The sequence below is a fragment of the Zingiber officinale genome, chromosome 1B, assembly GCF_018446385.1.
Source record: "Zingiber officinale cultivar Zhangliang chromosome 1B, Zo_v1.1, whole genome shotgun sequence".
NCBI classification, from domain to species: Eukaryota; Viridiplantae; Streptophyta; class Magnoliopsida; order Zingiberales; family Zingiberaceae; genus Zingiber; species Zingiber officinale.
The window spans coordinates 2,093,149-2,110,316 of record NC_055986.1 but is presented as its reverse complement, the minus strand read 5'-3'; the positions used below and the strand labels follow the sequence as shown (position 1 = coordinate 2,110,316).

Below are 17,168 nucleotides of genomic sequence, written 5' to 3'. Positions count from 1 at the left end.
ACGGCGCCCCCAAATAATCGCTTCTTTCTACAACGTTAGTGCGCAAGCGGAAATGCAAACAAAACAAGTAGAAAGCTAAATACTAAAGGAAAGAATTCAAACCAAGCTACACGATCATTTACGTGGTTCGGAGATAAAGCTCCTACTCCACGGCGTGTCCGTAAGGTGGAAGATCCCGATCCTTCGGTGGATTACTCCCCGGAAAACTTCCGGCTAGCTCAAACCTCCTTGTGGGTGGAGAAACCTCACCACAACCCTCACAAGAGATCCTTTGACGCTAGGGCACAGGTAGACTACTAATAGAGATTAACCACCTCTATTTCGTCAACTCAAACCAAGCTCCCAAGCTTTGGTTTTATAGGCCACGGGTTGGAAAACCCCGCCTATCAGTCGACTGCTAAAATATGCAGTCGACTGCCGTCTATGGAAATTCGACCGTTACATCCCAACGGCTCGATTCCACTGCCAGTCGACTGCCTCAGTCGACTGCACCAGTCGACTGCTAAAACATGCAGTCGACTGCTACAGTACTGCTACAGTAGCGCTGCAGTAACGCTACAGTACTGCTACAGTAAAACCCTAAAACTATGATTTTACTCCGAGTACAATCTCTCATGCACTCGTACCCTCACCCTTATGACTCACTTGATGCTTCCTTTGCAGCTTTGACCTTTTACCTTCAAGCCTACTTCCTTTGGCTCTCGTCCCTCGGATGCATTCAAGCCCGCGGCTCGTCCCCAATGTCATCCTTCGCGTATGCCTCGAAGTCGCTTCCCTCGGCCCTTGTCCTCGCTGCCTTGTCCATGGTCCCTCAGATGCTCCATCCTTCACCAGACCCGAAGCCATTAACCTGAGTCACATGTGTATCCTGCAAACCTGCACAACTCAAATACACATATCAAATACAAGGGTGAACCTAACTTAAACCCTTTGCCCAAACACCAAAACACATGGTCGCACGGACCATTGGGATTGCTCCAACAGCTGCATCTCTGATCGATCGTGGAGACCGATCAGACTCCCTGCTGATCGGTCGTGGAGACCGATCAGACTCCCTGCTGATCGGTCCCCAGACCGATCAGTTCACTCACAGAATCGTTGGCTCAACTTCTCTGATCGGTCTCCAGATCGATCAGATGACTTACAGAACCCTTCTGTTTGTTATCTGATCGGTCACCAGACCGATCAGATACTCAGGCGTATCGCTGGATCGATCCATTGATCTATCCAGAGCTTGGTTTTTGCCCAAACCAAGTCTCAAGCCTTCCAAACCAACATCCGGTCAACCTTGACCTGTTGGTACATCATGCTTAGCATCTGGTCACTCCCTTGACCTGCTAAGACTCCCCACCAAGTGTCCGGTCAATCCCTTTGACCCGCTTGGACTTTTCTCTTCGTGTCAAGTATTCGATCACTCCCTTGACCTACTTGACCTTCTCAACACCAGATGTCCGATCACCCTTAATCCATCTGGATTTTCCCTTGCCCGACTTCACTCACCAGGACTTTCACCTAGCTTCACTCACTAGGGTTTTCACCTGGCTTCACTCACCAGGATTTCCAATCTGCCTTCCTGACCTGTGAACGAGCTACCGAGCCCTCTCTGACTTTCACTTCCGGTCCAGGACTTTCCGTCTGCCTGGCTTCACTCACCAGGACTTTCCCACTGCCTGACTTCACTCACCAGGACTTTCCCGTCTGCCTGACTTCACTAACCAGGACTTTCCACATCCGGTCCAGAGAACGAGCTACCGAGCCCTCGCTGACCACAGTTCGGAGAACGAGCTACCGAGCCCTCTCCGACTTCCCATGCCAAGTTTCCATACTTGGACTTCTCCGTGCCAAGTCTCCATACTTGGACTTTTCCCGTTTCCCGTGCCAAGCTCCCTGCTTGGACTTTTCACCATGCCAAACTCCCTGCTTGGACTTTTCCTATGCCAAGCTCCCTGCTTGGACTTTTCCCGAGTCAGGTCAACTCACCTCGGGTCAACCAGGTCAACCTTGACCAAGGGTTGCGCCCATAACCTCCCAAGTTTCTGTTCTTGTCAAACATCAAGATACAACTTGAGTCAGGTCAACTCGAGTCAGGTCAACCAGGTCAACCTTTGACCTAAGGTTGCACTAACAATCTTCCATCAAAATACAACTCTTCTGTTTTCGTCAAACATCAAAATACAACTCGAGTCAGGTCAACTCGAGTCGGGTCAACCAGGTCAACCTTGACCTAAGGTTGCACCAACAGGTAGCGCGTGGGGAGAAGAGGTGGCGGCGAGGTTCAACGCCGAGAGGGAGAAGCTGTTGGGGCAATTTCCCTAGGTCAAGTTTGACCAATTTGACTAAGCTTGAGTTGAGTCAAGCTTGAGTCAGGGTTTGAGTTTTGATATTTGACAATATATGGAGATTGCTGGAGCAATCATCCGATTGTGGAGATGGTCAAGGGATTGACCAGGTTGATGAGAAGACAAGTCAAGTGGGTCAGTGTTGACCGGAGACTTGACCGGGTAAGTCCTAACTGGAGTTTAGGCAATGAGAAAGTTCTAACTGGAGGTTAGGCAACTGGGAAAGTCCTAACTGGAGGTTAGGCAAGAGAGAAGTCAAGTAGGTCAAGGTTGACAGGAGACTTGACTGGGAAAGTCCTAATTGGAGATTAGGCATAGGTAAGTCCAACAGGAAGGTTGGCAAGAGTGAAAATCCAAGTAGGTCAGTGTTGACTAGACTTGGTGGCGAAAGTCCTGATAAGTGAGATCAAGCAATTGGAAAGTCCTAGTATAGCTAGGCAAAGGAGAAAGTCCTGGTGAAGAGCCAGACAATTGGAAAGTCCAAGTGTGATCGTGGCAAAGGAGAAAGTCCTGGTGAGGAGCCAGGTAATTGGAAAGTCCAAGTGTGAGCTTGGCAAGGTAAGTCCTAGTGTGACTTGGCAAGGAGAACTCGATAACTAGGATGAGGCTGTAGGAAGCTCCTGAAGGCAAGGCGTGAAGGATGGGTAGATATCCGAGGGACGCAAGGCTGATGGAGGAGGTTAGAAGGCTAGTTCGAGGTTGATCGAGTGTGGTGTATAATCCGACAACTAGGATGAGGCCGAAAGAAGCTCCTGAAGGCAAGACGTGAAGGATGGGAGATATCCAAAAGACGCAAGACTGATGGAAGAGACTAGAAGGCTAGTTCAAGATTGGTCGGATGTGACCAAATGTTAGGCATGGAGACCCAACATGTCACGGTTGACCTGGAATTGGGTTGGGGGCTTTGGACTTGAGTTTGAGTCAAGTCCAGACAGTTCAATCGATCAGGCAATCGATTGAACCGGGCTCCAATCGATCGGTCGATCAATTGGAGTGTGCTGTGAGTGTGGGCTGGCTCCAATCGATCGGCCGATCGATTGGGAGCATTACTCGCGAGCACAGAAGCCATCCCAATCGATCGGCCGATCGATTGGGAGCTACCAATCGATCGATCGATCGATTGGGGAGGAGAAGCTCTCGCGCATACGCGAGAGCGCAAAATGGTTCTGAATCGATCGACCGATCAATTCAGATGGTCCCAATCAATCGGTCGATCGATTGGGAAGTGACCGTTGGGCAGGAAATGAGCGATGGATGGCTGGGATGAAGCGGTACTGACGTGGCAATCGATTGGGGATGGATTGGATCGATTGGGAGCACTGTTTAAAGACTTGGCGGAGCGTTTTCTCTGCAGAACTTTGCGTTCTTTCCTGCGACTCTTCTGCGACATTCACAGCGATCTTCTCCAAGCTTGCAACGCCAGTTCTTGAAGGTTCTTGGAGGCACGTCCAAGTCAAGAGGCGAGTTACAACAAGAAGAAAAAACTAGGGTTAGGGTTTGGTGTACAAATCTTGTAAAATTTCCCTTGTATCTGCTTTTCTTTGTATTTGTGTTGTATTGTGAGCTTGTAAGGCTTCTCCGCCTTCGGTAGTTACCGTAAATGAGTGATTTCATAGTGGAGGGTGCGTGAGTGTGTGGATCCTTGGACTAGTCACCTCTTCTTGAAGTGGATACCAAGTAAATCCTTAGAGTTAGCGGTGTTTGTGTTTGTATTGTATTTTCCGCTGCATATCAAGACAAAGCAAGCACAAGCGAGCGACGAGCCGCTATTCACCCCCTCTAGCGGACATCAAGGTCCTAACAGAAGCAACGTTGGTGGCGCGAGTCCAAAGCCGTAGGTGACGAGAAGGGAACAGGTAGTCGTTGGCGTCGGAGGCGACCGACCTGAGAGGTGGTCGGCGTCGCAGCGAAGGTGACCCCTCCTCATTGGTTCCTAGTGGCGAAGAAGAGGGAGAGCAGAGGGAGAGGAGCGGCGGCGAATCAGCCCAGTGGTAGAGTCACGAGGAGGAGTGAGACAGGAGAAGAGAGGAGGGGAGCGACCAGCGCCGGTGCACAAGGAGAGGAGCGTCAGCTCCCTGGCGGCGGAAGAAATTCCCCCAAGCAAAAAACACGAACCCCCTGTTTGCTATAGTGCCCTCCTCCCCATAAAGCCCTAATAGTGATTTGACGACATTGCCCTTCCTCCCCCCACTATTTCCTCCTATACCCTTCACCTATATCCATATCAGTAGCCATGATGGATTACGTTCTATAATGCTCAAGCTTATAGGAATTAATTCATGGGGAAGTACCGGAGGTTTTATTGAGACAGTTTCAAATGATCCAGTTCTGTATCTCTATATCTATCAAAATTTTAAAATAAATAATTCATTTTATTAAATTTAGATAATCAATTTTACTATCCACTACATTAACTATCCTAAAACTTTCATCATTTTTAAATTTTTTTATTATTTTATTCTCTTTCTTTTATGTTTAAATTATTATATTTATGAAATGAGGGGAAAAAAGAGATTAAAAAAAATAAATAGAAGTTCTTTTGTGCTTTAATTATTATATTTATAAAAGGAGGGAAAAGAGAGATTAAAAAGAATAAGTAGAAGGATAGATATTGAAAAGAAATTTTATTTTATTTTTAGGGTATAGTTTTATTTTTAAAATTTAAAGAATTATTATTAATTAAATTTAAATTTAAGAAATAAATAAAATAACTGATGTGAAATTTTTTAATTATTTTATTTAAAATTTAGAATAAAACTTTTAGATAGAATAGTCCAACCTCATACACTTAATTTAATTATTTATTAATTAAGTAATGGATCAAATTATAAGAATTAGTGGATATGTACGAAAGTCCTTTACGCAAAACAATGTAAAGGATTACGAACTCTCAGTCGAACAAGATTTGCATGGATTGCCGCGAACAATTAAAATGTTTAATTAAATGTGTAGATACATTTTTCAAATTAAAAGCTCATGGATTGGAGACCTATGGGAAGAGATAGTTTGTGGAAAATAAGATAGATTAATTGCTATGGGCCCGATTGGATCGATATCTAGAAGAGAGGACATATTTGACCTCTCACTGTAGAAAAGTCCAGAGCGGACATATTTGACCTCTCACTATAGAAAAGTCCTAGAATTTTCAGTAACCGAAGCTACGATTTCTAGCTTATATATATATATATATATTACATAATATTTTTCAAGGAAAAAGATAATTTTATATAATGCTTGTTCATGATTTCTAAATTTACTATTAGATTGCAATATCTGAAACTCCCTCTAATTCTAAGAATTGTTTATGAAGTTGTATATTTTTATGTATACCATCTGATCATGTTGGGTCAGATGGACCGTCAGATAATAGGGTTGAAATGGTGATTGAACTGTTATGATCTGAAGGGAGAAAAGGAGATGAGCTATCATTTAGATTGATCAAGTTATTAGAAAGTTTCTTGTTAACGTTACCTGTAGATATTTGCGTATAATGATCGGATTATCTCGGTCTCTGATACCCCGATGATCAAGATAGGTCTCAAAAATATATAAGAAACCTAGAATAATGAAATACATTGAGAATAAGCATGAAAAACGTATCCTGATTTAGGAGATGTCTTTTAGTAGATTGGTGAGTTGATCGTGACGTTGATCGAGTCATCGTGACCCGAAAAAATAGATGAATGTGAGCCGGATGAGAACCTAGATTTGATGACACGAAGTTAGATGCGGTATAGATTCGAAAGGTGACACACATGCCGAAATATAATAGCAACAAGTAGACTGAGATATAACAACGATGCACAAGCCAAAACACGGCACACAGATCGAACGATGCGAAAATCGGAACATAGTTTCGGCTCGAAGGTCAGAATACAATAGCAATGTGCACAGCCACAGTGACTCGGAGGAGATTGGATCGCATTAAAAGCTCATGCCAAAGTGGATCGGGGTTGGATCGACACTGAAAGAGTGCGACAGCACGGATCAAAGGGCAACAATGTGTGTTGGGCGGCTTCAGTCGCTAAAGGTAGGCGTTGGCCGCTTGAGGTAGCGTCGGAGGGCGGCAGCAACCACTAGAGGTGACGCCGAGGTGATGGCGGCGACCGCTGGTACCGGCGTAGAGGCGGCGGCCGCTGGTGGCGTGCATGAATGGGCGAGAGGAGGCGGCCCCTCGCTGAAGAGGAAGCAGCGGCGGCGGCTTCACGAGTGAAGGCAGCGGCGGAAAAAACAGAGCCCCCTCCCTTCCATGAACAATGTCCCAAATCAGTAAATATCTAAAATGCCCCTCTTGACCGCATGTCTTCCTCTCCATCTGCCCGCATCAGTATCCATAACTAAGATTATTCCAAAAGTTATTTTGAGAGTGAGATTAACAGGATCCCGAATGATGAGGACGTGTAGGTGAATGGATGCCTAGCTTCTTTGACCATTCATATATATAAATAAATAAACCTTATGAAAGTAATTATTTTAGTTGTCAAATATTTTACGGTTTTGTTTTGTTGGAGTTTTTAGATTAATAGAATCCATGGTTTTAACCCCTTATGTCGTACTTTATTTTTTTTTCCTGATGTCGTACTTGTTTATTTTGGAAAATGAATTTTAAATTGTCCTGAGTAATAATGGTAGAGCGGTAAGGTCTTTTAAATGATTAATCAAACATTTAAAAATTGAATCTCAGTACACTGTAATTTTTTTTTAAGTGTGATGATAATTTTAAAAATGCTGGGATAAGTCTTTTTGAATTTAAAACTATAGATCAATTATTACCTTTGAGATTAATCTGTTAGCTGGATAGCTGATTTGAAAAATTAAATTTTAAATTATTGAAAAGTCTTATTCGAAGTGAGACTGCACAATATTCAAGTCTAGCATACTGTAGATGAGGAAAAACTAATGGCTTTAACTCCTGAGGTCGTGTATACTTTCGGGAATGAATTTTAAATTAGTGGAAAAGTCGGGCAGGGATATGTTGGACCCGTTGGTATTTTGATGCGATCAATCAAGTTGGTTAGGTCCTGCTTTGTGTTTGATCCCTGTGTCTGAGTGTGCAAGAGCTTAGGAGCGCAGGAAGTCGAGCGGAAGACGCAACTAGCGAGAAGGACGGCACGGGAAGGGAACCGACTGGCTTGGTGCGTCCGAAGGACAAGAGAGCTGCGGAAAAGTACACCGGTGGGAAAGAAGAACGTGCGCGGCGTTCGAAGGACGTTAAGCCGGGACGAAAGCCTGCTCGAGGAGAAGGCCGGAAATTGAGTTCGGGTCAGCCCTATTTCGATTGGCCGGAATCACCCAAAAGAACGGAGCTTCGGAAGTTAAAGCAAAGAAGTAACTGAGCTGGAAAATCTACTCAAGGCGCCTTCATCATGGCTTGAAGGCGCCTTCACCTTGAAGGCACCTTCAAGGCTTGATGAAGGCGTCTTCAACTAGTCAAAAGTGACTGTTTGTGTGTGGATAGAGTTTTATCTGTTGACTTAGTTGGAGGCGCCTTGGACCTCTGTTGGAGGCGCTTTGGACCTCCGAGATAGACTTTCCAGGGGCTATAAAAGGACCCCTGGAGCTAGGAATTAGATATGAATTCAGAACTCAACTCTGTAATCAATTCAAAGCAACTAGTGAGTATTCTAAGTGTGTAAAAAAGACTTCTCCGCCTACAGTGAAGGAGACTCTGCTAGTGCAATCTTCGACTGTCTTGGATTAACAACCGTCTTGGTTATAACCAAGTTAAACTTTTGTCTCCTCTTTTATTTCTGTTTTAATTTTATTATTATTGCTGTATTTTTTAGTTGAAAGCTTTGAGGAGGGTATAGTTTAATTTTACAAGCAATTCACCCCCCTCTTGTCGGCCTCCGCTGCACCAACAGGATCCTCTGATCCCGGATCCCTGGATCAGTTCTAATCTCTTACTCATTCATTGATTGGATGAGCTGGATCCTACCTGTTTAATAGATGGGGTCCAGTCCATCCACCCAATGAATGAATATGATTTCTTATGATCCAGAAAATTTTGAACTAGAGGATCGGCCCTATGAAAAATCTTATTCCAAGTTGAAAAGGCAAATTTTCAAGTCTAACTGATGACTTGAAACCTGCATAATTAAGAAATTAATTAATTTCCGCTCTCTATCTCTTTACTACTTTTTTAAGTTTTCGTTTTCGGAGGATTGAGAGAAATGATTTGTACTCTAATAGTAAATTTTGTTTTCTTATTTTCTTTTTTGTTCTCTCAACTAAAAAATCCAAACACAACATGCATAATCCTTAAACACTAAAAAAAAAATACATGAACTACGATTCTACCTACCAGAGAAAACTAAATTTGAACAAGGATGGCAGTACGTAGCTTTCAAGAACAGAAGTATCAATCTGATATCGATCATGACTCAACCCAGCAAACAAACAGCATCATAACTAAATAAATAAATGAACAGAAGTAGACAAAAGAAAGAAAAGGAAAATAAAGATAAAAAGCTATTCTCCATGTTTTATTGATGGCGCGCGATCTAATATAATAATTATATTTATTGATGGATAGCAGGTACAGGAGTGAACAGATCGACCTCACGCTAGTAATTCAGCTAGCACACATGTTTTATTCTCCATGATTATATATAGAAACGTGTCGAATTGGCTAGATCCTTGTAAATCTTTTTGTCTTATGGTAGTAATTATATACGTACGATCTCATGCTTCAAGTCGATCAAGGGCAGAAGGTGACTCTGTAGTTGGTGCCGCCGGGGCAGGTGAACGTGCTGGTCGCGTCGTCCTGCGGGTAGCTGTAGGCGTCCGGGCACCGCGTCTTAAAGAACCTTGAAAAATCCGTGGGCCCACACGGTCCATTGGTGCAGCAGTACTCCGGCGTCCCGAACACCGTGCAGGGGTTGTTGCAGCCCCCCGGCGCCCTCAGCTGCGCCGGGCACTCCCCCACGATGTTGGCGGAGCACCGGATCCCTCGGCAACCGCCGGTGGTGGGGCTGAAGTCTATACCCACGTTGTACCCGTCCACGTTGGAGATGTCGAAGAAGTCGAGGTTGTTGAACTGGTTGAGGGAGAACTCGGCGAGGGTGTTGGGCGCCCGGCCGTAGCCCTGGCACTGCAGCATCCCGCAGTCTCCGGTCTGGCAGCCTCTTCCGTCGGAGGAGCACCCAGTGCGGGGCCATATGCGGCCGCCAGTGGCGCCGGCGTTGATGTTGATGGTCCAGGACTGACCCGGGTTGAGCTGGTTACCGCCGCCTGCTCGAGGGCCGGTGGTGGCCCATGCGGCCCAGACGGTGAAGGAGCAGCTGTTGACGATCTGGAAGGTGGCGGCGTTAATGGAGAGAGGGAGGAGGAAGAGGAAGAAACAGAGCACGGCGCTGGTTGATGTAGCCATAATGGACTACCTACGTACTCTAATGCTCAAGCTTGTAAGAATTCACTGGGGAAGCAGGGAATTTATAGAGATGGTAGTGGCAATAAATATATTAATTAATTAATCGAGAAATGGATAAAATTTAAAGAAATTGATATAAAAATTAAATACGAAGAATTCACTCAAGAAAGACTTGTAATTGTGAATAGAAATTTCAAAAGCCAGGCTGTATGGAAGATAAATAGATTATTGGATCGTCCATGACTTCTGTTTAGTTTATTATTGGATCGTAGACTACCACAGATATGTGGTCCTATTTCCACATATATTCATATCTTCTTCTAAGCTTACAAGATTTCTTAATTAAGGAGACAATCCTATGCAACGCTCGTTCATGACTTTGACTTAATTTATCATCGAATTAATTGCAGTGTTGATTTTTAGTTGAAAGCCCTCTAATTCTAACAATTGTTGATGAGATTGTACACCTTTGATGTTAAGTTAATTTGATCTTGACCATGAAACAGATTACGTAACGGATTACAAGCCTTGAGTAAAAAATATTTGCATGGCTGGTCGAACAATTCAAATGCTTAATTAAATGTGAAATAGAAAATTCAAAGTCAGTGTGGAAGGAAAATAGGTTTGTGGAAAATAAGAGAAATTTGCGATGGCTACATTTGCATAGATATCCAGAAGGGAATCAACGGATGGCATATTCGTCAACGTATATACGGCCAAGGATCTTTTGCGTTGCAGGCAGCCCATGGGCCGGCCTGTGTATCGTTCGCAACCCGTACCTATCTTGGTTCCGACACGTCCCTTTACGTGGGGCCGGCAGTGACACGTAGCCCAAGAGGCTGGTGCCAGATGTGTATGACTTTGCCCGTACGAGACGTTCCATCATGTGAGGCCGTTTGAAAGTCATCTCCCGCTAGATGACTAGTAATCTTATCACTTGTCAATATATCATCGGTGATTTTCATATGGTCTTTGATCATTCGTCCTGATTTAAATTATAATCTAAAGAATAATAAATTTAAAGAGGGATTATAATAAATTATGATAGGATCACAATCAATTACGATCGAATCGTCACTACGATCCAGCTGCAATTCCATGTGGTTCATCCCCGGTCCATATTTTTCGCCACTACGATCCAGCTGCAATTCCATGTGGTTCATCCTTGGTCCATAAAAATATGGACTAGGAGACCTGGTCCCAGTTCGGGGAGAGATCTCTTGGTCCATATTTTTGTGGATCAGTGGATGGACCACATGAAATTACGATCGGATCGTAACAGCGATTCGATCATAATTGATTGTGATCCCTCCTTAGATTCATCGTTTCCGTATTATAGTTTGGGTAGGGGCGGATGGTCGGAAGCCACCCGAAGGTCACCCGCCGCTCAACGACCAACAACTTAGTCACTTGCCCACCACCAGTTGCCTTCGGGCGGCTTCCGGTCATCCACCCTGACCCAAACTATAACCTGGAGATGGTAAACCTAGAGAGGGATCACAATTAAGGTAGCGTTTGGTTCTCTCCTAGGAATCGGAATGGGAATGAGTATCATAGTATTATGAAATGAAAATGGGTATAAGGTTGGGTATCATTCCTAAAAATAATGTTTAGTTAGTTGAATATTTTCAATTGAATGAACTTAAATTTCCTTTTTTACCCTTAAAGAAAAATAAAAGAAAAAATTATATGAAGATAAAGTTGAATGTGAGAGAAATATATGATGAGAGAGAAAGTGTGATGGGAAAAAAATGAAGAAAGGGAAAGTGTGATGAGAGAAAATGAGGGGAGAGAGCATGATAAGAGAGATTGAGAAGAGAAAAAGTATGATGAGAGAGAAAGTGTGTTGAGAGAGAAAGAGTGATGAAAAAATGAAGAGAGAGAAAGTGTGATGAGAGAGAATGAGAGATTGAGGAGAGAAAGTGTGATGGAAAAAAAATGAAGAGAGGAAAAGTGTGATGAGAAAAAATGAGAAGAGAGAGTGTGATGGAAGAGAATAAAGAGAGAGAAAGTGTGATGAGAGAAAATATGGAGAGAGAGTATGGTAAGAGAGATTGAGGAGAGAGAAAGTTTGATGAGAGAGAAAGTATGATGAAAAAAGGAGAGAATAAAGAGAGAGAAAATAATGAGAGAGCGTGTGTGTGATGAGAGAGAAGAGAGAAAATGGTAGAGAACGTGTGATGAGAGAGAGTGTGATGGAAGATAATGAAGAGAGAGAAAGTGTGATGAGAGAGGATATGGTAAAAGAGATTAAGGAGAAAGAAAGAATGATAGAGAAAGAATGATGAAAAATGAGGAGAGAGAAAATAATGAGAAAGAGAGTGTGTGATGAGAGAGAATACAAGAGAAAATGGTAGAGAATGTGTGATGAGAGAGAATAAGGAGAGAGAAAGTATGTTGAGAGAGAAAATTGACGATAGAATGAGGAGAGAGAAAATATGATAAGAGAGAACAAGGAGAGAGAGTGAAATGAAAGAAAAATTGAATAAATATACTAAGGGTATTTTCGTCCAAAACTTAATTCTTATTCCCATTTCATCAAAACCCAAGGGACGGGGTGAGTTTCATCCATACCCAAATTTTTGGGTTTCATTCCAAAATCTTGATTCCATTCCCATCAACCAAACACAAGGCTTGAGAATGAATCCTGATCCGGTGGTAAGGATCGGAGGCCCACATAGGAAGGGGCCAACGACACGGGAGAGTCAAAGTCAAGGTCCCCGCTGAGCGGGGGGAAGCCACCTAGCCAACCGGCCGGAGTAAATCCCCGGCCGACGTGTAGATAGCTCGACCTCGGGTCACTTCCGATGCTCATAAGCTCCCTTATAGCGGAACTGTCGTGCCGAGCGACCGATCCGCTCAGTCGAACCACAGGTCAACCAGATCGCCCTCCCGTCCGAGTATTTGACCGAGCGGCCTTCTAGCCCAGTCCGATACGCATGCACACCCGAGCGCCCTGGAGACCGAGCGGGCATCCCGTCCGGCCCAGTAAGAGACAAAAGACTTAGAAGAGGACAAAAAAGGCAGCTAGGGATATCATTCTCGAGACACCTACCACCGACAATCAGCATGGTCGGCGGCCGGGCTGTACCGAGGATCGTACGGTGGAAATTTCCACTATCGTGGCAGAGATATGCTCGGACAGTTGTGGTATGGCATTAGACACGCTTTTCTGATACAACCATTCTGAGGTATGCTTTGAGGAGCGTGCACGCCTCGGGAAGTGTGCGCGCGCCTCTTCGGGGTCCTATATAAAGACCTCCGGACTTCGACGGAGGTATGTTTTTCTCATCTACTGTAGCCACGGTCTTGTTATTTTGCCTCTGCTTCATCTCGCCGCTGCCTGACTTGAGCGTCGAAGGGTCGTTGCCGGGAACCCTTTCCCGGCCCAGCTTTGTTGCAGGTTCACCGGAGGTCCATGTCAGTGTGGAGATCACCCGAAGACAGTAGAGAGCGCCACGTCCCCAGTTTTCGTCGACTCAGCGCTCGAACAGGATCAAATTCATTCCCTCATTCCCAAACATCTAAACCAAACGCCACCTAATTGCGGCCGCATCGCCACTACGATTCAGTCTCAATTCCATGTGATCCATTCCCTGGTCGATAAAAATATGGACCAGGAGATCTAGTCCCAATTCGGGGGAAGATCTCTTGGTCCACATTTTTGTTGACCAGGGGATGGACTATATGGAATTATGGTCGGATCATGACGACAATCCGACCACAGTTGATTGCGATCCCTCCTTGAATTCACCTTCCCCCCATATTATAGTTTGGGTCAGGGCGGATGGTCAGAGGCCACTTGAAGGTCACCTGTCGTTCGGCGACCAGCAACCTGGTCACTTTTCCACCACCGACGGCCTTCGGGTGACCTCCGACCACTCGCTCCAACCCAAACTATAACCTGGGGATGGTGAACTTAGAGAGGGATCACAATCAATTGCGGCCGGATCACCACTACGATCCAGCCTCAATTTCATGTGGTCCATCCTCTGGTCCACAAAAATATGGACCAGGAGATCTAGTCTTAGTTCAGGGGGAGATCTCCTAGTCCACGTTTCTGTTGACCATGGGATGGACCACATGAAATTACGGTCGAATCGTGACGGCGATCCAACCACAATTAATTGAGATCCCTCCTTTGATTCATCGCCCCCTTATATTATAGTTTGAGTCATGACGGATAGCTGAAAGCCGACTGAAGGCCATCCGCTGCTTGATGACTAGCAACCTAGTCACTGGCTCACCATCAGCGGTCTTCGGGCAACCTCCGGTCACCCGCCCTGACCCAAACTATAACTTGGGGACAGTAAACCTAGAGAGAGATCACAATCAATTACGGCCGGATCGCCTCTACGATCCAGCCACAATTCAATGTGGTCCATCCTTGGCCCACAAAAATATGGACTAGGAGATCTGGTCCTAGTTCGGGGGGAGATCTTCTGGTCTATATTTTTGTGGATCAGGGATGGATCATATGGAATTACGGTCGGATTGTTACGACGATTCGATCACAATTGATTGTGATCTCTTCTTGAATTCACTGTCCCCTCATATTATATTTTGGGTGGGGCGGATGGCCGAAGGCTGCTTGAAGGCTACCCGTAACTCGACGACCAACAACCTAGTCACTTGTCCATCACCAACGGCCTCCGACTATCCGTCCTAACTCAAGGAATAGTAACATAGAGAAAGGATCACAATCAATTACGATCAGATCATCACTACGATCTAATCATAATTCTATACTGTCAATCTCTTGATCCGTAAAAATATGGATAAGGAGATTTGGTCTCAGCCAAGTTCTCTCGTGGCGTGACAGTCGGAGGAGGCGCGGGCTCTTCTCCTACGTCACCAACCACCACTCCGTACACCGGTAAAGATGTCTTAATCTTTTCCGTGGCAGGCGGATTAGAGCTTACAAGCGATGGATGAAATCCCACGGCCTCGACTGCAGCGATGCCGTGGAGATCTTGGACGATGGATGTGTCGGCGGAGGCATAGCAGTCCGAGCTGTTTGCGACCTGAAAGAAGGGGGGGGCCTTGTGGCTATTATTCCCAAGAGCGCTTGCGTCTCTATTCAGACCTCGGGTGCGCGGGAAATGATCAAAAGCGCCGGCTTGGCGGGATGCCTTGGCTTGGCGGTGGCCGTAATGTACGAGAGGAGCTTAGGACCCGCATCTCCGTAGCATGGGTACCTTCAACTTTTGCCGGATAGAGAATGCGTGCCTCTTGTATGGAGCTTGCAGGAAGTCGACGCCTTTCTTTCAGGAACGGAACTCCACAAGGTAAAAGAATCACTTCCTCGATGCAATTTGTCAAATGAAGCTATGGATGATTATGATATATATTATTTATTGTGCGTGAGAACTCTATAATTTGTTTTCTCCTCTAACAATTATTCTTCGTCGGAAGTGGGAAGCCTGAGATTGAGAGAGAACTCATTCAGAATGCTGAATGTTAGTAAGTCAAAATGCACCTACTGAGCAAGAATTTGTGTATCAATTTGTATCGGAAAAAAAGGATAACCAAAGAACGATTGAGAAAGCCAGAGTAGCTCGATCAGCTAGTAATCTAGTTGCCGTCTTCAATAGTTACTTATATAAAAAAATGATAATCTTAATTAGTCTCATTCATTATCTTTGGGTGATCGGCTCGGTCTCATAGAATTTTTTCACCGATCATCAGGATAAATCGGGAAGCGCACGCGACGGTCAATCCAAAAGTCCAGCATCATTTGGTTACGCCTTCCATTTAGAGGAAAAATTTCTACAAATACACCATAACTGAGGTTCAAATCGTGAATACCTGGATAATAATCTAGATGTCCTATTACGATATCATGGCCCAGCAACAATACTCACTTGATATAAGATTCGTTAGTTGATTGACATTAGATTCGTTAGTCCAACTTATCTAGTTTTATTTCTCAAGTCATTTTTTTCACTATACGAGCCTCACGGAGATTAAAACTTCTCTTCAATTTCATGGAAATACCAAATCTGTTCGATCTCCTTTAGATTATGGCCTATGATACCTGTCAGTAGAGATGTAAACGAGTCGAATCAAGTCGAACAGTATTAGGCTCAAGCTTAACTGCTTTAAGTTATATTCGGACTCGAGCTCGAATCGAGCTTTTATCACAATGCTCGAGCTCGGTTCGTTTTAGAATTATCAAGCTCGCGAATAGTTCGAGCTCGGCTCGTTATTAGCTCGATTATCAAAGTTAACGAGCCTAACTCGTTAAGCGAGCTCGGGCTCGTTTAGAGCTCGTTTTAGAGCTCATTTTAAAGCTCATTTTAAGGCTCGTTTTAGAACTCGTTTTTTTGGCTCGTTTTAAAGCTCGTTTTTTGGCTCGATTTAAGATTCATTTTAAGACTTATTTTTTTGGCTCGCGAGCTTATAAAGGAACATGTTCGCGAGCTCACCAGCCGAATATCCTTAAGCTCGAGCTCGGCTCGATAAAACTGTCGAGCTCGAAATCGAGCTCGAGCTCGGCTCGATAAGATAAACGAACGAACTCGAACGAGCTTTTTACCGAATCGAGCTCCGAATAGCTCGCGAACTGTTTGATTCATTTACATCCCTACCTGTCAGTCTCTTAAGTCAAACTGGTTGGTTTGACATAATTTTATTGTTATCACGTTTAAAAGATGGTGGTATGTGGCGTAGCCATAATTCAAAGTAAGCTGACGACTATAATTGATATAAAAAATTAATTAATTTAAAAATACAAATAAAATTTTAAAAAAATGTATGTGAATATTAATTTTTTACAAACATGACATAAAATATTTAATATCTAATACATTCAAAAGTATAGAATAAAAACATTATTAAGATTGTGCTCTTTGATTCTTTTTAAAATCAAATTTATTAATTATTACATCGTTATTAATATTTCGTACCAACTCTTGTTCAATATAAATGACCATAGAATTTGTTAAAAACTCTTCTTCCATCTTATTACGAAGAGCTATTTTAACAAATTTCGTAGTTGAAAATGCTCGTTCTGTTATTGTCGTGGAGACGGGAAGAGTTAAAATAACGGTAAATTAGAGAAAAATTCCCAATCATAATGTTAACTTTGCATGCAATCCCCATGTCCAAAAAACTTTGTTTCCACTCCCTGCATGCAAAGTATTACTTGTTTCAACTCCCTCATGCAAATATTGATACCTAAATTGCCCCTCAGATTTTTTAGTACAAAAATTTCAAAATTGAGTACAAAAAGTCCAAAAATGAGTATAATTCTTCTTAAAGTCAGTACTTTATATTAAAAATCGAGTATATTTTCTATCAAAATTGTTCCTCTTATTTTTTAGGGTTTAGGGTTTAGGGTTTAGAGTTTAGGGTTAGGGGTTAGGGTTTAGGGTTTAGGGTTAGGGTTTAGGGTTTAGGGTTTAGGGTTAGGGTTTAGGGTTTAGGGTTTAGGGTTTAGGGTTTAGGGTTAGGGT

General features: G+C 43.8%; 1 protein-coding gene across 1 annotated transcript; it reads right to left on the bottom strand.

Annotated features, from left to right (window-relative positions):
* Window positions 1-8,843: 8,843 nt before the first annotated feature.
* On the bottom strand, window positions 8,844-9,756 carry LOC121991883 (protein P21-like). The gene has a single exon (XM_042546333.1). It carries the CDS (start codon window positions 9,709-9,711, stop codon window positions 9,040-9,042), a length of 672 nt encoding a protein of 223 aa, XP_042402267.1. The 5' UTR covers window positions 9,712-9,756; the 3' UTR covers window positions 8,844-9,039.
* Between the last annotated feature and the right edge of the window lie 7,412 nt (window positions 9,757-17,168).